Genomic DNA, 20,671 nt, shown 5'->3' on the forward strand with positions numbered 1-20,671 from the left:
CTAAAACATATTCTGCGATATTCATTCTATGGAGAATACTATTCAGAAGTTAAGAGGTAGATTAAACAGACAGACATACATGGTCCAATTATACATAATATGATGACATTTATACTTTTAAAAGTTTCTCTATATCTGTGTAAAATACAGAGAACAAGCTCTGGAAGGACACACTTTAATGTTAACAAAGGTTACTTCCGAAAAAGACAATGGGATGGGGAAAGGTTGAAAGAGGAAATGTAACTTTCTATGTTAATGCTGAACTTATTTGAAAATTTCAAAGTACAAATATATAGTTATATATTGCTTCAGTAATTAAAAATTAATTTTAACGAGTAAAGTAAAAAGAGGGAATTCCAGAAGTATAAACTATAACCTTTCTGGACTTTCGTTTATCAATGTATAAAACGGGCCACAAAACAGAAGTATGAAAAGGCTATGCGAAAAAAAAAATCCCTTAAAATCTCAAGCTTTTTTGACAACAGATATCCAGAAACTTCACTTTAGCATATTTTCACCTAATACTCAGCTATCAATCAAGAACTCTATAGCTGAAAAAGGGACACTCATTTGCCAAGAAAAGCTTGGTATCATTAATAGTACAATCTAAGATTCTGTAGTACTATGAATACTAAAGAGATTCCGGAGCCTTTATGAAATAAATGAACCCTAAAGAAAACGAAACACTTCACTTAACTGAAGCACATTAAGCAGCTCTTCCTTCCCCATACATATGTTAGTGAAGTGTTGCCTTATTCTCTTTTTCATTTAAGAAAAAGTTGAGTTTCCAAAGTAATTTAGGTGGGAAAATATCTTAAAAAGTATTAAAGTACCAGGTACCTCACGAAAAGTCAAAACTGCACTCATCTCACGTTCTGTGTTCTTAACTTTTTAGCACTTTTTGAGGGACAAATTACATGCCCAAAATTTCACAATCCCAAACCCAGACTTGTACTGTCTTTAGAAAGCAGTCACGTTCAGCTTTTTGATTTGAAGAGCGTGATATTACACGCTCTTACAATATTACACACTTGAGATATTACACGTTCAATACAAATTAATTCTGCAGAAGGAATAAAATCTGTAAATTTATCTTCATGTGCTACTAAACTTTATGAAGTCTTATAAGACTTAAAGGCGCACAGGTACACACACACACACACACACACACACACACACTAGCTGCATTAGTACATAATTTATTTCAAATAGAAGATAACTTAATAATAAGTTTTAACTGAAGAGCACTTTGTTTTCAAAGCACTCTGATCTCATTAAATCCTCACAGCCAAACTGAATGAGTCAGAATAGATCTTATTACCTCTATCTCCATTTTACAGAAAAATAAACTGAGACACAGACTTGTTCACTGACTTTACATCAAAGGAAGGAGTGGATTTCATATTTCCTGGCATCTTCACCCTTAAATCTCAACTGTCTCAAGAAACTACCAGAAAAATTCTACATGGCTTCCCTAGAGGAAAGTGGTTTCTGAAATTGCTTAGACATACAAAATAATGCTGCTTCAAGGACTAAAAACAATTTTTTTTTTTAGGCTGCACCATGCAGCTTGCAGGATCTCAGTTCCCCAACCGGGGACTGAACCCGGGCCTTTGGCAGTGAAAGCGAGGTGTCCTAACCACTGGACCACCAGGGAATTCCCTAAAAACAATTTTTAAATGCCTTTAATTTATAAATCAATACAGCAGCTAACTATTTAACAATTTGGCCTTTCAATAAAAATCCTTAATTTCTCCCCCATCTGAACTCCTAAACATTCCACAGAAAAAGCTTAGTCCCTTTTATAGCACCTTGGTTTGAATAATTCATTTTAATATTATAGGGAATGATTTTACTTATTTTTTTATTCACAGCATATATATGTTCATCACCACAGTCTGTGGATACATGTATATAATAAAATACAATTGTATCAACTACTTGAAACAGCTCAAAATATAGAAACAGAAGTCCAATTAAAAATTTGATCTCAGGGAATTCCTTGGCAGTCCAGTGGTTAGGACTCCACACTTTCACCGCCAGGGCCCGGGTTTGATCCCTATTCCCACAGGCCAAAAAAAAAAAAAAAAAAAAGAATTTGATCTTATAACAATAGCATGAAGATAATATTTCTTCATTAAACTCTACAGTGGATTGATTCCTAAGCAGTACCATTCTTCCATAGGACATTCTGCTTCTCACATTTATCAATGGTAACGATTAATACTTGAAAAGCTATCTCCAAGCTTGTCTGAAATGAAAAATTATTTTGCTACAGGGAACAATTATGATATCAGGAATTTCATCTAAGATAATACTTTCAGTAAAACAGGCTTCCAATTTCCTTACTCTGGTTTTGTTCATAATCTCTAATGCAAAATAAAAAGAAAGGTTCAAATGTTATTACTGGCCGTGTAATATTTCTATAATGCATTACTCTACAAAGCATTTCTACAGTATCACATTTGATCCTCACAACTCAATTAGATATGTGATATCATTCCCACTTTGTAATTGAGGGAAAAAATGCAAGGAAGTTAAGTGATTTGATCAAGGTTCTCCCATTACTTTGGGGTTCAGACTCAAGTCTGCTCTGATAAGTTTTATTTGTCCAAACAGTACATAATGTAAAAGGCCATCAACTTAAGGCTTAGCATATGTGGAACTGACAACATTGTTCCAGGATCCTATGTGCTCATATTCCAATCTAAAGCAGTCACCAGTTAGCCACATGAGTAGGTCCTCTGTGCTACAGGAAGCAAAGAAAGGGCATCAGTAATTCCTCTTTCTTTCCACTACCTAAGATTTGAGGGGAGACGAAGAGTTCATAGGCATAACAGGAAAATAATATGTAAGTCAGAAAGACAGAGAAGAAAAAAATTATATTCCAAGGAGGTCAAGGGTAATGAAAACTAATGTCAGGAAGCTGGCAAATGGAAAGCTATGAGAAGAAAAAGACTGAAATGAAAGTCTGCACCACTAGAGATGTACAACTCGTTTGAGACTCCTTTTGCAAACAATCCAGACTCTGTGAGTTATCAGCACCAAACATCCTGAATAGCAAGACAATGTATAGGCAGTGAAGACTTCCCATGATTGTTACCTTAGGGATACAAAGGCACTAAATGTAAAAATAAAACAGTCTAATCAATTCTCTAGCATATATACCCGAGATATTACTAAAAGTCTATGTCAAATTCTCCAACCCTAACAACTTATTAATTTGTGATACTTTATAAGGGAACAAATTACATGGCAAAAACATATCTGGAGTATATCTCTAATGCAAACAAAAATGGTGTTTTCATTTTATCTTCCCATTCATATGTCAGAGAAAGCTGAGTATGAAAACTGTACACAACAGGACATACAGTTGTTGTCAAAAATCAGGATTTGGGTGGTTTGGTGTGTTTTTTGTTTTGTTTTGTTTTTGATGATTCCTGTATGTCCAATCTTTTGAAATAAAGAAGTACTGTGTTTGATACAAGGAATTTAAATTCAAACGTGATTCAAGGAAAAATAAGATATCAAATACTATGAAAGACAAAGGTGCAACTGACTGAGAAAAACAAAACTGGAAGAAGTACCTAGTAATACTAAGTGGAGGACAGAGAAGGAGGACAAAAAAAAAACCCAGGAGAGCAGTGTTTAAAAAAATGCTAATAGTAATAAAGAAATGCAAGAAAGTAAGTACTATAAAGTTAGGATAGTAGTTACTTAGGGGAACAGGGATACCTGCAAAGGTCTATTTCTTGACCACCGTGGTGGTTACAAGGACGTTTGCCTTATGAGTCATTAAGTTATGTAAGTGTGATTTTCTGTATGTAAGTTTTGTTTCACAACCAAAATGCTAAAAATTACTGGTGATAAACACAAAATGTGAAGTCTTAAACAGAATTTAAACCATATCTCAAGAATAATAGAGGGATACTGTCAGATGGAAATCATGACATGAATTCAGCAATGGAAGGACAGGTCTTAAGGAGAAGAAAAAGAAGAAGGATAGATCAAGTAGTAGATTTGAGGGAAAAGCACAACCTATTACTAAGTGTCTCTGCCGCCCCACCCCCAAAAAAAATTGGTGTGGGGGGGGCGGTGGCAGGGACAGGGGAAGGAATGCTATTGTTGTAGAGACGACCAATGGAACAGGGAAAAAAGAAACTTTAATATAAATTACAAACTGGTATAATCCATTCTATAAATGTGATGATTACCTTCAGCTACCCAAATATCTATTGGAATTCTCTAAATACTTAGCATTTGATAAAATTCTTGAATGTCTTGCTAACTATATCACCTCTCAGAAGGTACAGAAGAGAATACAGACCAAAGAGAAAGAAATATTTATTAACAAAAACTCTGGAGGAAAAAAGACCATCTCAAAGTTTGTAACAACTAAGGAAACAAACTTGGAACAAAGTAAAACAGTCAGCCTGATCTTGAAGGGGGCAAAAAAAAAAGATGCATATAGAAGAGATAGGTATGAATCCCACCAAAACTGGAGAGGAAAAAAACCCTGTAACAGCTTACACTTCCAGCCAAGAATCCCACCAAAAACAGAGGAAAAGGGACTTCCCTGGCAGTCCAGTGGTTAAGACTCTGTGCTTCCACTGCAGGGGACACAGGTTCGATCCCTAGTCAGGGAACTAAGATCCAGCACAGCGCAGTGCGGCCAAGGGAAAAGAAAAAAAAAAAAAAGAGCGGAAAAAAACCCTGTAACGGCTAACGCTTCCAGCCAAGATGGAGTAACAAGAGACTGGATTTACCCTCCTGCAAGGAAAATAAAAAGGCCAAATCTATGAAACAATGGTTTTCATCAGGTAATGAAGGACAGTGACTGCTGAGTGAAAGGAAACAAAGGAGCTAAGTCATACTATTGCCCTAGCTTATTGTCTTGAGAGAGTTCCCAGCTGTGACAAAGGAGAGAAAACCCAGAAGATGCCCAGTGGTCTCCCTGAGTTGAGGACACAAAGCTGGGAACTGGGCAAGGCCAAGACAGAATACCAGACAGAGAAAAGTACACAGATAGAACTCAAGAGATCTGCAGACATCCCCGAGTATTCAGCAGAGTACTGATCAATGCACGCACGTCAGTAAACTACTTAAGGCCAGAGGAAAACCACCTGAAATTATTAGAAGAAACAGTCTGCAGCTCACACAGAGCTGTTCCCATCGGTGTGGGAAACCTCATAATTCACAGAGCACTAGGTAGAGTACTCAGAATTGTCTTACCTCAGCAGCGGGGCAAAATTAGTTTCACATCAAATGCTGTGCTGATAAACAAGATCCTACTGCAGAGCACAGGGAACTATATTCAATATCTTGTAATAAACCATAATGGAAAAGAATGTGAAAAAGAAAAAATACATACATACATATATATATATATATATATATATATATATATATATACACACACACACATACTCATTAACTGAATCACTTTGCTGTACACCAGAAACTAATACAACTTTGTAAATCAACTATATGCCAATCAAAACATAGACAAATAAATAAATGCTGTGTTGATCCCATCTAACAAAGTTTAAAAGCAAGACCCAAAAGTATCAAATTGTTTCCACGTAAGTGCCTTATAGGATAAAACTCAAAAACATTTTATAGGAATACAGAAATATCTAGCACCTAAAAAGATAAAATTCACAATATCTGACATCTGGCTTAAAAACAAAAACAAAAACAAACCTAACAGACATGCTAACAATCAGAAAAATATGACTCATATGACGAGGAAAATCACCCAATTAAATATGACCCAAAATGACATAAATAATAAAATTAATAGAGAAAAACATTAAAACATTACTATAACTGAATTCCATATGTTCAGGACACTAAAGTTAGAACTTGCTAAGAGAAAACATCAAAAACATAAAAAAGATCCAAACTGAACTTCTAGAGATGAAAACTACAATGTCTGAGATGAAATATACACTGAATTGGATGACAGATTAGACATTGCAAAGGAATAATGAACTTGAAATTACAGCAATAAAAACTATATAAAACAAAATACAAAAAGGGGGAAAAGGGACTGAGAAAAAATTTAACAAAGCATCAATGAGCTGCAAGGAAATTTCAAGTGGTCTAGTATACGTATAACTGAAGTACCTGAAAGAGTTGATAGAAAAAAGAAACAGAAAAAAAAACTTTTTTGAAAAAATAATTGCAGAAGTTTTTCCAAATTTGATTAATACTATAAACCCATAGATATAAACACCAACGAACCAATGAACTCCAAAATGAAAGCAAGAATCACAAAGAAAACTAGATACAGGCACGCTGTAATCAAATTATGCAAAATCAGTAATACACAGAAAATCTGAAAATCAGCCAGAGGAATAAACATTAAATATAATGATTACAGCAGATTCCTTTTTAGAAACAATGGAGACTGAAAACAATGGAGCAATACTTTTTTTTCCACTTTATTGAGGTATGATTGACATATAAGAAGCTATACATATTTAATATATATAACTTGATAAGTTGACAATAAGTATACACTTATGAAACTATCACCATCAAGCCACAAATATATCCATCACCTCCCAAAGTTTCCTCCTTCCTCTTTGGAGCAACATCTTTAAAGTAATGAAAACAAAACAAAACAAAACAAAAATACTGTTCACCTACAATTCTATACCCAAAGAAAATATATTCAAAAAAGAAGGTAAAATAAAGACTTTTTTAGACATAGAAAAGCTAAAAAAATTCATCACTATCAGACCTACACTACAAAAAATGTTAAAGTAAGTCTTTCAGGCAGAATAAATTACACTAGAAGGAAATCTGGATCTACATACAGAAATGAATGCCACCGAAAACAGTAACTATGTGGATAAATATATTTTTCTTGTTAATCAAATCCCCTTCATTAAAGCATAAACAAGCAGATAAATGAATACATGTTTTTGTGGGGTTTGTAATATATGCAAAAGTAAAATAACAAAAATAGCACAAAAGCCAGAAGAAGAGAAGTGACAGTATACTGTTCTAGGTTCTTATACCTTATGTAAAGTAGTATAACAACTCTTGAATGTAAATATCGTAAGCTAAAGATGTACTCTGTAAGCCCTAAAGCAATCACTGAAATAGCAGAGTTATAGTGAATTAGTCAACAAAGGAAATAAAAAATAAACACAGAATAATGAAAACTACTGGACTAATCACAAAGACAGAAAAAGAAAATGGAACAAAAGAGAGATGGGACAAATAAAAAACAAATAGCAAGATGACAGACTTAACCATATCAGTAATCACATTAAATATAAATCACCTAAAGACTCCAACTAAAAAGAGATTATCAGACTGAATAGAAAAGCCCAAAATCTATGCTACCTACAAGAAAAGTATTTTAAATATAAAAGACACAAATAGGTTAAAAATTAAAAGATGAAAAGATATGCCAACACTAATCAGAAGCTAGAATGGCTATATTAATATCAGACAAAAATAAATTTCAGAGCAAAAGAAATGTTACCAGGTAGAAAAATATTTTCATAGTGATAAAATGGTCAGTGCCTCAAGATGACCTAACAATCCTACATGTTTATGCACCTAATACCAGACCTTCAAAAAACATGAAGCATAAAGTGATAGAATTGTAAGAAAAAATAAACAAGTCCACAATTACAGTCAGAGATTTCAAACCCCTCTCTCAGTAACGGATTCAACAATACAGAAAATCAGTAATAACACAGAAGACTTGATAACACCATCAACCAACTGGACCTAATTTACACTCAAAACATTCCACCCAACAACAGCAGAATACACATTCTTTCAAATGTACACAAAACATTTGCCAAGACAGATCAAAACTTGGGCCATAAAACAAATCTCAATAAACTTAAAAGAATTCAAGTAAATTCTGTGACCACAATGGAAGTAAGTTATAAATCAGTAATAAAAATATCTTCGGAACATTCTCACATATCTGGAAATTAATAACATACTTATAAATAACCCAAGGGTCAAGAAGAAATCAAAGGGAAATTAGAAAGTATTTGAACTCAATGAAAATGCAAACACATCGTATTAAAATCTGCGTAGGGCCACTGAAACTGTGCTTACTGGGAAACATGGCATTACATGCCTTTATTAGAAAAGAAAAAAGGCCTCAAATTAATGACCTGAGCATCTACCTTAAGAAACTAGAAAAAGAAATGCAAGTTAAACCCAAAGTAAGCAGAAAGAAAAAGAGTAGAAATCAATAAAATAGAAAAAAGAAAAATGGGGGGTGAGGGGGTGGGAAGAGATCAATGAAACTGAAAGCTAGTTCTTTGAGAATAAAACTGGTAAAACTCTAGCCAGACAGATGAGGAAAAAATAAGAGACACAAATTACCAATATTAGGAATTAGAACTTTAACATCACTACAAATGTACACAAAAAAGATACTAAGAAATTTATGAACAATTTAGACTAATAAAACTGACAACTTCGGACTTCCTTGGTGGTGCAGTGGTTAAGAATCCGCCTGTCAATGCAGGGGACATGGGTTTGAGCCCTGGTCCGGGAGGATCCCACATGCCACGGAGCAACTAAGCCCGTGTGCCACAACTACTGAGCCCGTGCTCTAGAGCCCGTGAGCCACAACTACTGAGCCCACAAGCCACAACTACTGAAGCCGGCACGCCTACAGCCCGTACTCCACAACAAGAGAAGCCACCGCAATGAGGAGCCCGCGCACTGCAACAAAAGAGTAACCACTGCTCGCTGCAACTAGAGAAAGCCCACACTCAGCAACGAAGACCCAACGCAGCCATACATACATACATACATACATAAGTTTATTTTTAAAAATTGACAACTTAGACAAAACAAATAAATTCCTTAAGAGACACAGCTACCAACACTCACTGATGAAAAAGATAACCTGAGTAGCCCAGTATAAATTAAGGAAATTCAACTTTTTAAATTAATTTTTATTGGAGTATAGTTGATTTACAATGTTGTGTTAGTTTCTAATGTACTTTTTTTTTTGGCCGCACCGCGAGGTTTTGTGGGATTTTAGTTCCACGACCAGGGACCAAACCTGGGCCCTTGGCTGTGAGAGCACGGAGTCCTAACCACTGGGCCGCCAGGGAATTCCCTGAATTTTTAGTTAAAAACCTTCCCACAAAGAAAATTCCAGGCCCAAATGGTTTTACTAGTAAGCTCTGCCAAATATTTAAGAAAGAAGTAATACAATCCTATACAAACTCAGGAAAATGAAGAGAAGGAATACTTCCCAACTCATTCTAGGAACCCAGCACTACCTTGACACTAAAATCAGACAAAAACAAGAAAATAAAACTATAGACCAATATCTCACATGAACTTAGGTACAAAAATTTTAAATAAAAATTGAATCCGGGGCTTCCCTGGTGGCGCAGTGGTTGAGAATCTGCCTGCCGGTGCAGGGGACACGGGTTCGAGCCCTGGTCTGGGAAGATCCCACATGCCACGGAGCAACTAGGCCCGTGTGCCACAACTACTGAGCCTGCGCGTCTGGAGCCTGTGCCCCACAACGAGAGAGGCCACGACAGTGAAAGGCCCGCGCACCGCGATGAAGAATGGCCCCCGCTTGCCACAACTAGAGAAAGCCCTTGCACAGAAACGAAGACCCAACACAGCCAAAAATAAATAAATAAATAAATAAATTTATAAAAAAAAAAAAAAAAAAAAAATTGAATCCAACGATATGTAAAAAGGAAAATACTTCATGACCAAGTGGGGTTTACTCTTAGGGTTGGTTTAATATTAAAAAATCAATCACTATAATTCACCACAATAAAAAATTTTAAAAAGAAAAACCATATAAATCATCTCAAAAGATGCAGAAAAAGCATCCAACAAAATCCAACATCTATTTCAGACAAACACTCTCAGCAAATCAGCCATAGAAGGGAAACTTCTTCAGCTTAATAAACGACAACTATGAAACACTGAGTACAGCTGACATCATATACTTAAAAGACTGAATGCTTTCTCCTAAGATCAGGAACAAAGTATGTCCACCCTTACCACTCCTATTCAACACTTTACTTGAGGTTTCAGACACTACAAAAAAGAAGAAATAAATGGCATCTAGATGAGAAAAGAACAAGTAAAACAACTTATTTACAAATGACATCACTGTCTATGTAGAAAAGTCATTGCAATCTACAAAAAAGCTACTAAAACTAAGTGAATTTAGGCTCAGGCAAGGCACAGGCAGAGAAAATATATTTGCAAATCATACTGTATATGTAATAAAGGACTTGTATCCAGAAGATAAAAAGAACTCTCAAAACTCAGTGACAAGAAAATGAAGAAAACAATTTATTCAATAAAATAAAGTGGGCAAAAGGTATGAACAGACACTTCACCAAAGAAAGTATAGGGATGACGTAAAATCACATGAAAAGATGCTCAACATCATAAGTCATTAGGGAACTGCAAATTGAAGCCAATTTTAAAAACCAACGTGCCAAATGTTTTTTTTTTTGGGGGGGTGGGCACTATGTGGCATACAGTATCTTAGTTCGCCAACCAGGGATCAAACCCACACCCCCCGCAGTGGAAGCATTGAGTCTTAACCACTGGACCGCCAGGGAAGTCCCCAACATGCCAAATGCTGACAAAGATGTGGAGCAACTGGAACTTTCATACACCACCAGTGGGAATGTAAAATGGTACATCTACTTTGGAAAATAGTTTGGCGGTTTCTTAAAATGCTAAACATGCAACTAACATTACAATCCAGCTATTCTACTCCTAGATATTTGCCCAAGAAAAGAGAAAGCACATACTCATACAAAGACTTATACATCAATGTTCACAACACCTGTATCTGTAACAGCCAAAAGTGGAAAAAACCCAAATGTCTATCAATGGGTGAATAGATAAGCAAATCGTGGTATACCCATATGACAGGATACTACATGTCAATAAAAAGGAATTAACTAATGTTACATGCAGCAACATGAATGAACCTCAAAATAATTATGCTGAATGAAGAAAGTCAGACCAAAAACAGAGTACATACCATATAATTTCATTTATATAAAGTTGTAGAAAATGCAAACTAATCTATAGTGACAAAAAGCAGCTCAGTGTTTGTCTGTGGACAGGATGAAGGTAGTGATAGATTACAACAAGTCAGGAGGAAACTCTGAGTGGTAGACATGTCATTATCTTGATTCTGTTGATGGGTCCATAGTGTATACGTACATCAAAAGTTAGCACATTATACATGCTATGTGCAACTTACTGTTTGTCAAGTGGCACCTCAATAAAGCTGTATAAAAAATAACTTACAGGAAAAGTCTATTTTTTTAAACTGCAAAACCCTGTATAAAAGTAAATACGTTAAGTAAAGATATTTTACTTAAAAAAAAAAGCATAAAAGAAAGAAAAAAGAAAAAGAAGTTGATCCTGCCTCAAAAAAATTTAAAAATCACACCCTATCTGTTTTTCATTGTGGATTAAGTGTCCATAGGGAGCAAAAACTATCAAGGACATTCAAACACTTGCCACTTGGTGGTGATAAACTAATTATCTAAACTTGAGTTGACAAACTTTTATTAGGCACTTATTATGTGACAGACACCATGGAGAACAGAAAAATAAACAAGATAAAGTTCCTTGCGTGTATGTATCTGGCAATGTTATAAAAAGGATAAAATCTTTACACAAGCTAGAATATTCTAAACTGCTCCCCACCCTCTTGGGAGGAAAAAAAAGAACAATGTGTAAAGGTACTAAAGAAAGGAAAAAAGTTCTCCATTTGGAATAAAATTGTCTCAGGCCCTTCAAGTTCTCCTTTATTCTTAAATATTTGCTAAGATGCATAAGCTGGTAATTATATTTATAAAACTTCCAATGACAGCCTGCTGATGGCAATAGAAAATGCAGATTTTTTTTTCCCAAAGGAACCATGTCCGACATAACTCATTAAAGGTGCTCTGGGGACCACAGCAAATGTTTTAGAATAAACTTACTGACCTCTAATTTAGCAAAAGTTAGAACGAAGTTGCACAATATAGTAGCAGATAATTTTTTATATTGCTACTACACTTAAGTGGGATTGGATTTTTATTTGTGTTATAATTATTATAATATTTTCAAAAACTAAAGATAAATGAAAACATTCAACCCAAATATTTGAAATTTACTCTTAGGCTTAGGGATAAAATTCTTGCCCTAAATCTCTGTCCAAACCTGGAAACCCAACACCTACCATACACAACATACAGTCTTGAACTTTAGGAACTGTGAATTTTATAAGCTAAATTTAACAAGAAAGTTACAAAAATTCAGTTTCTTTGAAATCATTCAGCATATAAATAATTTAAACTTTGGGTTAGAGACAGTATCACCAGGAAATGCCAGTGTAAGCACTGAAACTCTAATGAGTTCTACACCCAAACATCTAAGCAGCCACTTGATATCTCCACTTGAATAATCCACAGGCATCTTATACTCAGTATGTTTTATCCTAAATCTGCTCTTCTGATATTCCCAACTCTGTCTAAAACATTCCATCCAAGCAGTATCCTAAATGCCTCTTTCACCATACCCATCCTACCTCCTAAATCCCTCAAATCTTCTCTGACACTGACCCCTCATCATGTCTAGCCTGGGTTACTAAAATAACATTCTGGTCTCTCTTCCCCAATCTAATCACCTTCCAAAAATCTGTGTAAACTGTAAAATGTATAACCACTGCCAAAAATGATCTTAATAAAATGTACATCTGACCATACCACACCTGAGCTTAAAATCCTTCTGACACCACACTTTACATCTACAGCTATGCAACACCTGACACTCCCCAATACTTCCTGTCTTGGGCCCCTCTGAACTCACCTGTTCCCTCAAAACCTTGTGCCTTTTTGTGTGTGTGCATTCTGTTCCTTCTACTAGAACACACTTTTATACCTTCTCTCTGCAAACAACTTCTATGAAGTCCTTCAAAAGAACACAAGTAATAGCTCGTCCAAACACTTCCAATCACCCCCATTCCACCTAATCTGATTTAGAAGTTTCTTTACTCATACACATTTATTAAGCACCAACTAGATGTGGGGAGTAAAAGGTGCTGGTGGAAAAACATACATCGTAAAAAGTGTCTAACTAAACTAGTAATGTCATGTAAATCAATGGTCACAGAAGAGTGTGATAGAAGTATGCACAGGATCCTGTATGAGATGTCAATTTCAGTTATTTCTTCAATAGATGTACAGTGAATGCCTACAATGTGCCAGGCACAGAGTAAGCTTCTAGGTATAAATAAATAAGACTCAGTCACTGCCTTCAAAGCAATCTAATTGGGCATTAGGACAAGAAAACAGACAATTACAACATATGACGGAGGTTGAACAGGCTGCCACAGCAGACCCTAATAAATTATAGCTAACCTAGATGTAAGGGGCTCAGGCAGGATGAGAAATCAGGAAGACTTTAACTAGAGTGACACACAGCCTGAGACCTGAAGAACGGCAATTTTAACTAGAAAAGGGCATATGTTCTTGGAAGAAGCTGTATGTTCTATACAGAGAGCAGTAGTTCAGTGCATGGCTGCAACCCAGATCAGACAGCACTAAGAGTTTAGAGACAAGAGTAGAGACCAGATCAGATCACACCGGGTTTTTAAGCATGCTCAGGAATTTGGGAGTTTGGAATTCACCCTGAAGACAATTATTTGCCACTAGAAAGTCATTAGAAAGTTCTAGCACGGGAATGGTATGTCAGACCTGCCTTTTCTAAGCCAACACACCAGCTGCAGAGCCAAGAATGAACAGCTGCAGTAATCCAGGGAGGAAGCGATTCATGGTTGCTTGAACCAAGGCAGTGGCAGAGGGATGAAGAAAGGCAGATGGCTTATAATATTTAGAAGGTCAAAATGATAGGACTTTGTGACTGATCAGATGTGGGAGATGAAGGGAAAGGAGTCAAGGACAAAACTGTATGCGGTTATTCACTGAGAGACAGAATACAGAAGGAAGAAAGTAAACAATGAGTTTTATTTGGGGTGCGTTAATCAGTAATGACTGTGTAACTCAAAGAAATGCAGAACACAGGTGGTTTTAAGGGTAACAAACCACACAAATTTTGAGACTGAAGACAGAGAAATATTGAGATACTGAGGATGGTACAATTCTCAATAAAGGGCAGGCAGCAGAACTATTACTGCATCTTATGGGCATCAGTGTGCCAAACAATGTCAGACAGGAGGGCAGTATGGAAGGTATAACAAGGATTAAACGAATGACTTCTCTTATACCAACGACTACAGACTCACCATAGATTGCACAAGAAACAGTAAATAGATTTCATAAGGATTTCCTTCCACCAAAAGGGAAAATTAAAAGGCTGGGTTACAATTTTTCATTTAGTCTCAGCAGCATTTTTCATTATGTCCCATCAAAGCAAACAATATTTGAATTCTTCCCCAAAGAGTCATGTTTTTATTAAATCACAAATTGAAATGACTTGTTGCAGACTACTGTGCTGTGTCGAGAATAAAGAACTCAGCACACAGAAGGTACTGAAATGTCTGTTAAAGAATGCTAGAAAAATAAAGAAGACATACTCATATTGTATCCTGCACGAGGAAGGTTACTACCATGTTACAAGATATAGTCTAAGAAAATTCTCCAGGGAAATCTGCTAGATACTAAAAATATTAACCTTTCTTAAGTAAGGGGTTTCACAGGACTACAAGCATATCTAAAAGCAACTGGAAGGGACCAAATTTAAGCTACAAAATAAATTCTTACTAAAAATGCCATAAAAAAAATCTCAAAGAAAAAATAACAGGTGATTTCCCAATTGTTTCAAGTTATTTTCAATAGAACCAAATTCTAACACAGTCACAGTAAAAACACAGACCTAGAGTGAAATGCAAATATACTAAAACAGGACTTTTTAACTCCAAAACAAGAGTGCTATTAGTGAACACACCTCTCTTCCTCTAGTCCCCCTTCATTTTTTTCTACTTTCTTGCTCTTTTCTCTTCACTGAATACCTACTATATGCCAGAATGTCTGCCAGACACAGGTAAAACATTTCAGGCCCTGCCCTCATGAGGATCAGTCTACAAGTCTCAAGAAAACAAACATTCACTAAAATTAGCACCACTTCAAGGACCTAAAACTCGTATTTACTTTCTTACTTAAACAAGGGAGTGGTTTTTAGTGAATGTTTTCCTTCTGAAGAACTGAAGTCTGTAATCTCCAAGGTAAGGGGCTATCTGATGTAACCCCAGTGCCTAAAACAGTGCCTGGAAGAAAGCACATGCTTAATAAATATTTGTTGAATAAATGAATAAAAGTAAACTGCAACCATCAGAGGCACTGGGTATAAGGCCAAAACCTATTTCAGACTATCTCTTTTCTCCTGCCTTCTCTGCAATAAGTCAACTCATTCCATTAATTCAACTCATTCCATTAATTATCCTAAAGCAGGATAGCCTTTGCAGGCAGTGTCCCTATTTCTCCCTTAAAAATTCACAGGAGGATCTATATGAGAAGATGAGTGTTTGCTGAACCTACTGTGATAATCATTTCACAATATATATAAATCAAACCAATAGGCTGTACGCGTTAAGCTTATACAGTGATGTACATCAATTATTTCTCAATAAAACTGCGGGAAATAAAGATCACAGCCAGGAAAAAAAAAATTCACAACAGCATGTCAATCTTTCCCCCCTATTTGGTTGACTGTTAAAACATATGGTTCTATATATACATAGCAACAAAGAATAGCTGAACTCCAAGAACTAATCAGGGTTTATAATCAAACTCAAACCCACTTTCACAGGCTCAGCTAATAAAAATATACATATATGAAACACTGAATCCATCCACTCATGTTGACAACAACCTACCCCTGAATTCAGTCAAATCATCAGAGACCTAAATACATCAAATCGGTACCCTGTATTTACTGAACTACTTAGCTAGCCATTGGTATAAAACCATCAGCATACTAATGGGCATTATAGGGATGTGGGGTTTTTTTACCATAAGGATACAATATGCTATATAACCAAATTCATTATAGTACATAGTATAAAGAATCTACAGAAGACTTTATCCTCGGATCTAATCTTCAGAAACTAGTTTTTTGGAGTTTTGCTCCTGGTTTTATTTTATTGTAGATCCTGTAATTCTTATTATTGATCAGGTTCCCCTCTTTGGCAAAACTGTAGTCCACTAAAGCATACAGTTTACTTAATAATCGTACTTCCAGTTCCATTTACCTTTCTTACCCTTATTCACTTTCCTTTTGCGTTTTTTCCCTCTAATTTATTTTACATAACTATATTGCTTTAATATTTGTGAGCAGCCTTAATCTCTCTGTAGAAAGTGGCAGCAAAAATAAACATTCAACTATTTCCAAATCAATAATAACCTTACAACTTTAAGACCGTCTGAAAGATCTTCCTTAATAATAGTAATAATAGCAGCTAAAATTTAAGCACTTACCTGATGCCAGGTACTATTCTAAATGCTTTGCAAATATTAACTCATTTAATCCTCTCTACAACTCCATGATGGAAAATAATTATTAGCCCCCATTTTACAAATAAGAAAACTGGTGCACAGAAAGTTAAGAAATGTGACCAAAGTAACACAGCTATAAAGCAGTGGAGCCAGGTTCTGAACCCAAGCAATCAGACTCCATCTCCTTAACCACTGCCCTACTGTGATGATTTTTCATTCATCAAAACTACGTGACTTCTAAAACAAGGTATTTTTCAAATCCTAAAATAACAGAGAGTTAGAACTGAAATAATTTCAAAAATGAAGTTCACACCCTTACCAAAACCCATATTCTAAACCTTTAAAATTCTGCCATACCCAACCAATGACTTGCAGGGAAATTAAGATGATGAATAACACCTACACAGTATCTACTACGTGCCAGGCTTTGTTCTAATACATTTACTTATTAACCTTAAAGATCCCATAAAGTAGGTACTATTATCATCCCCATATTACAGATAAGGAAACTGAAGCATAGAGAGGTTAAATAATTTGACTGAAGTCACTAGCAAGTGTGAAGTTAGCTTTTGAAACTTGTTTGGCTCCAGAGTCCAAGCTCTTAACTGTTATCTTACACTGCTTCTCCATATGACAGAGATTAACTTCCTCCCCCCATCACTTCCTACATTCAAAGTTCAAAGCAAGCAAAGTAGACTTAGTAGAAAAGTTACTCTACGTCCCAGATCTCAACACCAAGAGGTTCTAATTCAACAGAGTTGGGTTGTGGCCCAGCACCTATATTTTTTAAAAGTACCACATGTGAGTCTTACGAGTCTTGGTTAACATTCACTGCCCTAGGTTTCTAAATTAGACAGGTCTTAGCTGAACCTTTGGGGTGGGGGGTGAGGAATAAATAAATACAGAGAGACACATACACACATATACACACTCTTTCATAAATGTGTGTGTGTGTGTGTGTGTGTGTATGTGTGTGTTCTTTGCTATTCCCCTGTCCCAAAGAAACAAGACTGGGAAGTAGGGAAGCATAAGATAAAGCCAGAAAGACAACATGGCTTTTTATGCCATGTTAACCAGCCTTGAGTATTATTTCAATGGGGACAATAACAAAATTAAGATTTTTTGTTTGTTTTTTAAAGCAAGAGACAATCAGACTTGTGCATTAGAAATAACTCCAGTGGTTGTGTAGAGGGGACGGTGGGCAAAGAGACTGTAGACAAGCAGAAAAATCAGCCAAGAGCTCAAGACTAAATGCCTGAATGAACTAAGCACTGAGAATGAAGAGGATGCAGCAAATTTAAGAAACCTCTTTAAGGTAGAACTGGTAGGACTTGGTTATTGCTTAGATGTTGTTATAGAAATGGACGTCTCCAAGTTTGTTTCACATGCAACCAGGTGAATGATGATGCCATTAAACTAGATCTGAACTTGCTGGGGGAAGAATAAGTGGCTTTTGCTGGTCATCATAGAATTATTTGGGAGAAGGGCAGCTTTGGGCATGGAAAAATAATTTAAATGGAGTGATGAGAATGGGTATAAATTTGCAATGAGTGAGAATAAATGAGGTGACGAAGTAGAGTTAAGAAATAAAAGACTAATAAGTCAGATTATGAAAGGCAATGGCTGGAAGGAAAGGGTGGAAAAAGTCTTATATTTTACAACTCTGCTTCATCTCAAGGGTTCTATCAAAATCAATCCACACCTGAAAGAGTGAAGTGTAGTTCAAACAGAAAGGATCCCTTCTTGGAAAGTCCTAGATAAAAAACTCAAACAAGATAACCTTAAAATATGTAATGAGCCAAGCAGAAGATCAGCATCCACCCTGAAGACAAAACTGACAAGACAACCAAAGACCGTGAAAATCTGAAAACGATGACCAACCCATCATTTAAAATACTCAGTATGTAATTTTTTTTATAAAGCTTTTATTATTTCATGTAATCTTAGCAACTCCAATACAAGAAATAATGACTGGCACCACATCCATTCTGGGGATAAAGAAAATGAAGGACGGAGAATTCATGCTTGCTCAATTTCCCAAGGTCACCCTTCACAGTAACAGTACTCTGTTATTCTGGCTAGTGGTCCATACACTAAAGCACAAACGCTGTCAAATAATTCAAAATGGGATGGAGAGGGCAGCATAAAGAAAATGAGTGAAACTCAAGGAACAGAGAAAGCTATCTGCGAAAAGTAAATAGTCCTTGGTGTTAGATGAGTCACTACCCGACCCAACTGTTTTCGAAATACTCGCGCAACGGGAAATGCTTCCAGTAGCATGCCACGACAGTCCTAACCAACAGGCATTAAGATGTGTCCTCGGAACATGAACAGGCACTATGCGATAAAATACCCTCCGCACCTAATCCTAATTCCTAACGAACTATCACGAGGGGGTCAATGACCACCTCCGTAAGACGGTACCACAGAGTCTCCCACGGGAACATCACAGATTTGTCTAGGAAATAAATACCGTAACTAACGCCTTCCTAGACAAGCGTGCGATGTTGTAAATCTCCAGCTCCCTGAGGGGAAACATGCCCTGCTGTTCACCATCACCAACCAACTCGGGAACCTGGTAAAATGGATCCAATACACTCTTCTTCTAAGTGCACAGCTGCAAAGCACCTGTTTTTCAGCTCTTCCCGAAGAGGACAAAGATGCCTTCACCAGAGTGAAGCAGAGGAAGGCAGAGGCGAGTTAGATTAGGAAGAGAAAAAATCCTGGAGTCCGAAGAGCAGACAGAAAGAGCTACAGTCAGAGAAAATCAAGCCAGAAAAAGAAAGGAACGGGGCAACCACCTGTCTCTTAAGAAGGTAATACAAATAAAAGCCCCTCGCCCTGGGACACAGCAGACCAGAACAGCGCCGAGGCCTAGCTGGCCCTGGAGCAGGAGCCGGGTCTCTTAATTCCCGGACTGAGCCGGCATTCTCGAGAAAACAGCGGACACCACCTAGTCATCTTCTCCTGCATCCTCCACAGGCTGTTCCTGATACAGAAAGGCCCTCGCATCCTTCTCCGGCCGCGCTCCAAGCAGCAAAAACAGCCCCATCCCGAAGAAAAACAGGAACTTTTCCCGGGGCCGTTACCTACCTTCCCGCTCACAACCCCCGCCGCCGCCATGTTTCCTGCGCGTGCCTTTGATGACGTAGCAGCGCCTCACGTGTCTCTCGGACTCACAACAACATCCGGCAAAACTAGGTTGATATCCGGGCGGGAAAGGGGCGGGGAGAGGCGGGAATGGCGAGGAGTGAGGGGCGGGGACGGGAGGAGCCGCCTGACGCATGTGCGCTGAGTAGGCCTCGGAGGCCTCTCGGGTGGAGTCGGGGGGTGCATACTGCGCATGTGCCAGTTTATTTTCCTAGGAGGGTGAGTAATTTGAAGTGCTTTTGCTTTGGGGTTTGGCTGGGGGCGAGGCTCCGAGCCGCTCGCAGGCCCTTTCAGCTTGGTATGATGGAAAGGACAGCATATTGGGACCCAGGAAACCTGCTCTTGGCTTTGTGGCCATGGGCAAGGCACTTCCACCTTCAGCCTCAGGGTCTCATCTGTGAAATTGAGATAGGGCTGTGGTGAAGATTAAAGGAGCCCCAGCACTCTATCTGAGGCGCACACACAGAGACTTCTCGCCTCTGCGTGAAGTTTCTGAAGTTGAGTCTGGTAACTGCCACTCACACATGACCAAGAGCGAGGTATTTTGATAGGAACTGTGATGATACCACGCCCTCGTTGCTCCAGAGCCCAACGCACGTAGCTCACAGTTCCTACACAGTTGCTTAATGGCTGTTTGGAAACAGGTTTCTGAATTTATCCAAGCTTCAGGATGGAAAATGAGAATTACCCATGGAGTGGTTGTAAAGATTTCATGGGACAGTGCATATGTGGTAAGATGATTTGTTGAGATATTAAGATAATAATTTGTTTTGTTAGTGCTGTGAAAGAATGACTGGATACTTCCCCTGATAGCTCTGGCACAAGATTTGGGACTTCCCTTGCCCTAGGGCGGAATAAAAGGCCCCTTTGTACCAAAACACCTGTGCCCATTGAGGTACTTCTCTCTTCACACAGTGGAGAGAGGTTAGAAGCTTTCGAGGTTGGTTGAGTAAGTGGCAACCAAAGGGAATAACAGAAGAGGAGAGTTGCTGGTTCTGTGAATATTGGGGACCTAATGGGTG

General features: G+C 37.3%; 1 protein-coding gene across 2 annotated transcripts in view; it reads right to left on the reverse strand.

Annotated features, from left to right (window-relative positions):
- TBC1D15 (TBC1 domain family member 15) overlaps window positions 1–19,658 on the reverse strand; it is a 69,272-nt gene extending 49,614 nt beyond the window's left edge. For both annotated transcript variants that reach the window (XM_061206562.1, XM_061206563.1), the window contains exon 1: window positions 19,593–19,658. In XM_061206562.1, the coding sequence (XP_061062545.1) occupies window positions 19,593–19,622 (30 nt within the window). In that variant the 5' untranslated portion in view covers window positions 19,623–19,658. The remainder of the gene's footprint in view (window positions 1–19,592) is intronic.
- Window positions 19,659–20,671: the final 1,013 nt, after the last annotated feature.

This window comes from Eubalaena glacialis, chromosome 11 (genome assembly GCF_028564815.1).
Source record: "Eubalaena glacialis isolate mEubGla1 chromosome 11, mEubGla1.1.hap2.+ XY, whole genome shotgun sequence".
NCBI lineage: Eukaryota > Metazoa > Chordata > Mammalia > Artiodactyla > Balaenidae > Eubalaena > Eubalaena glacialis.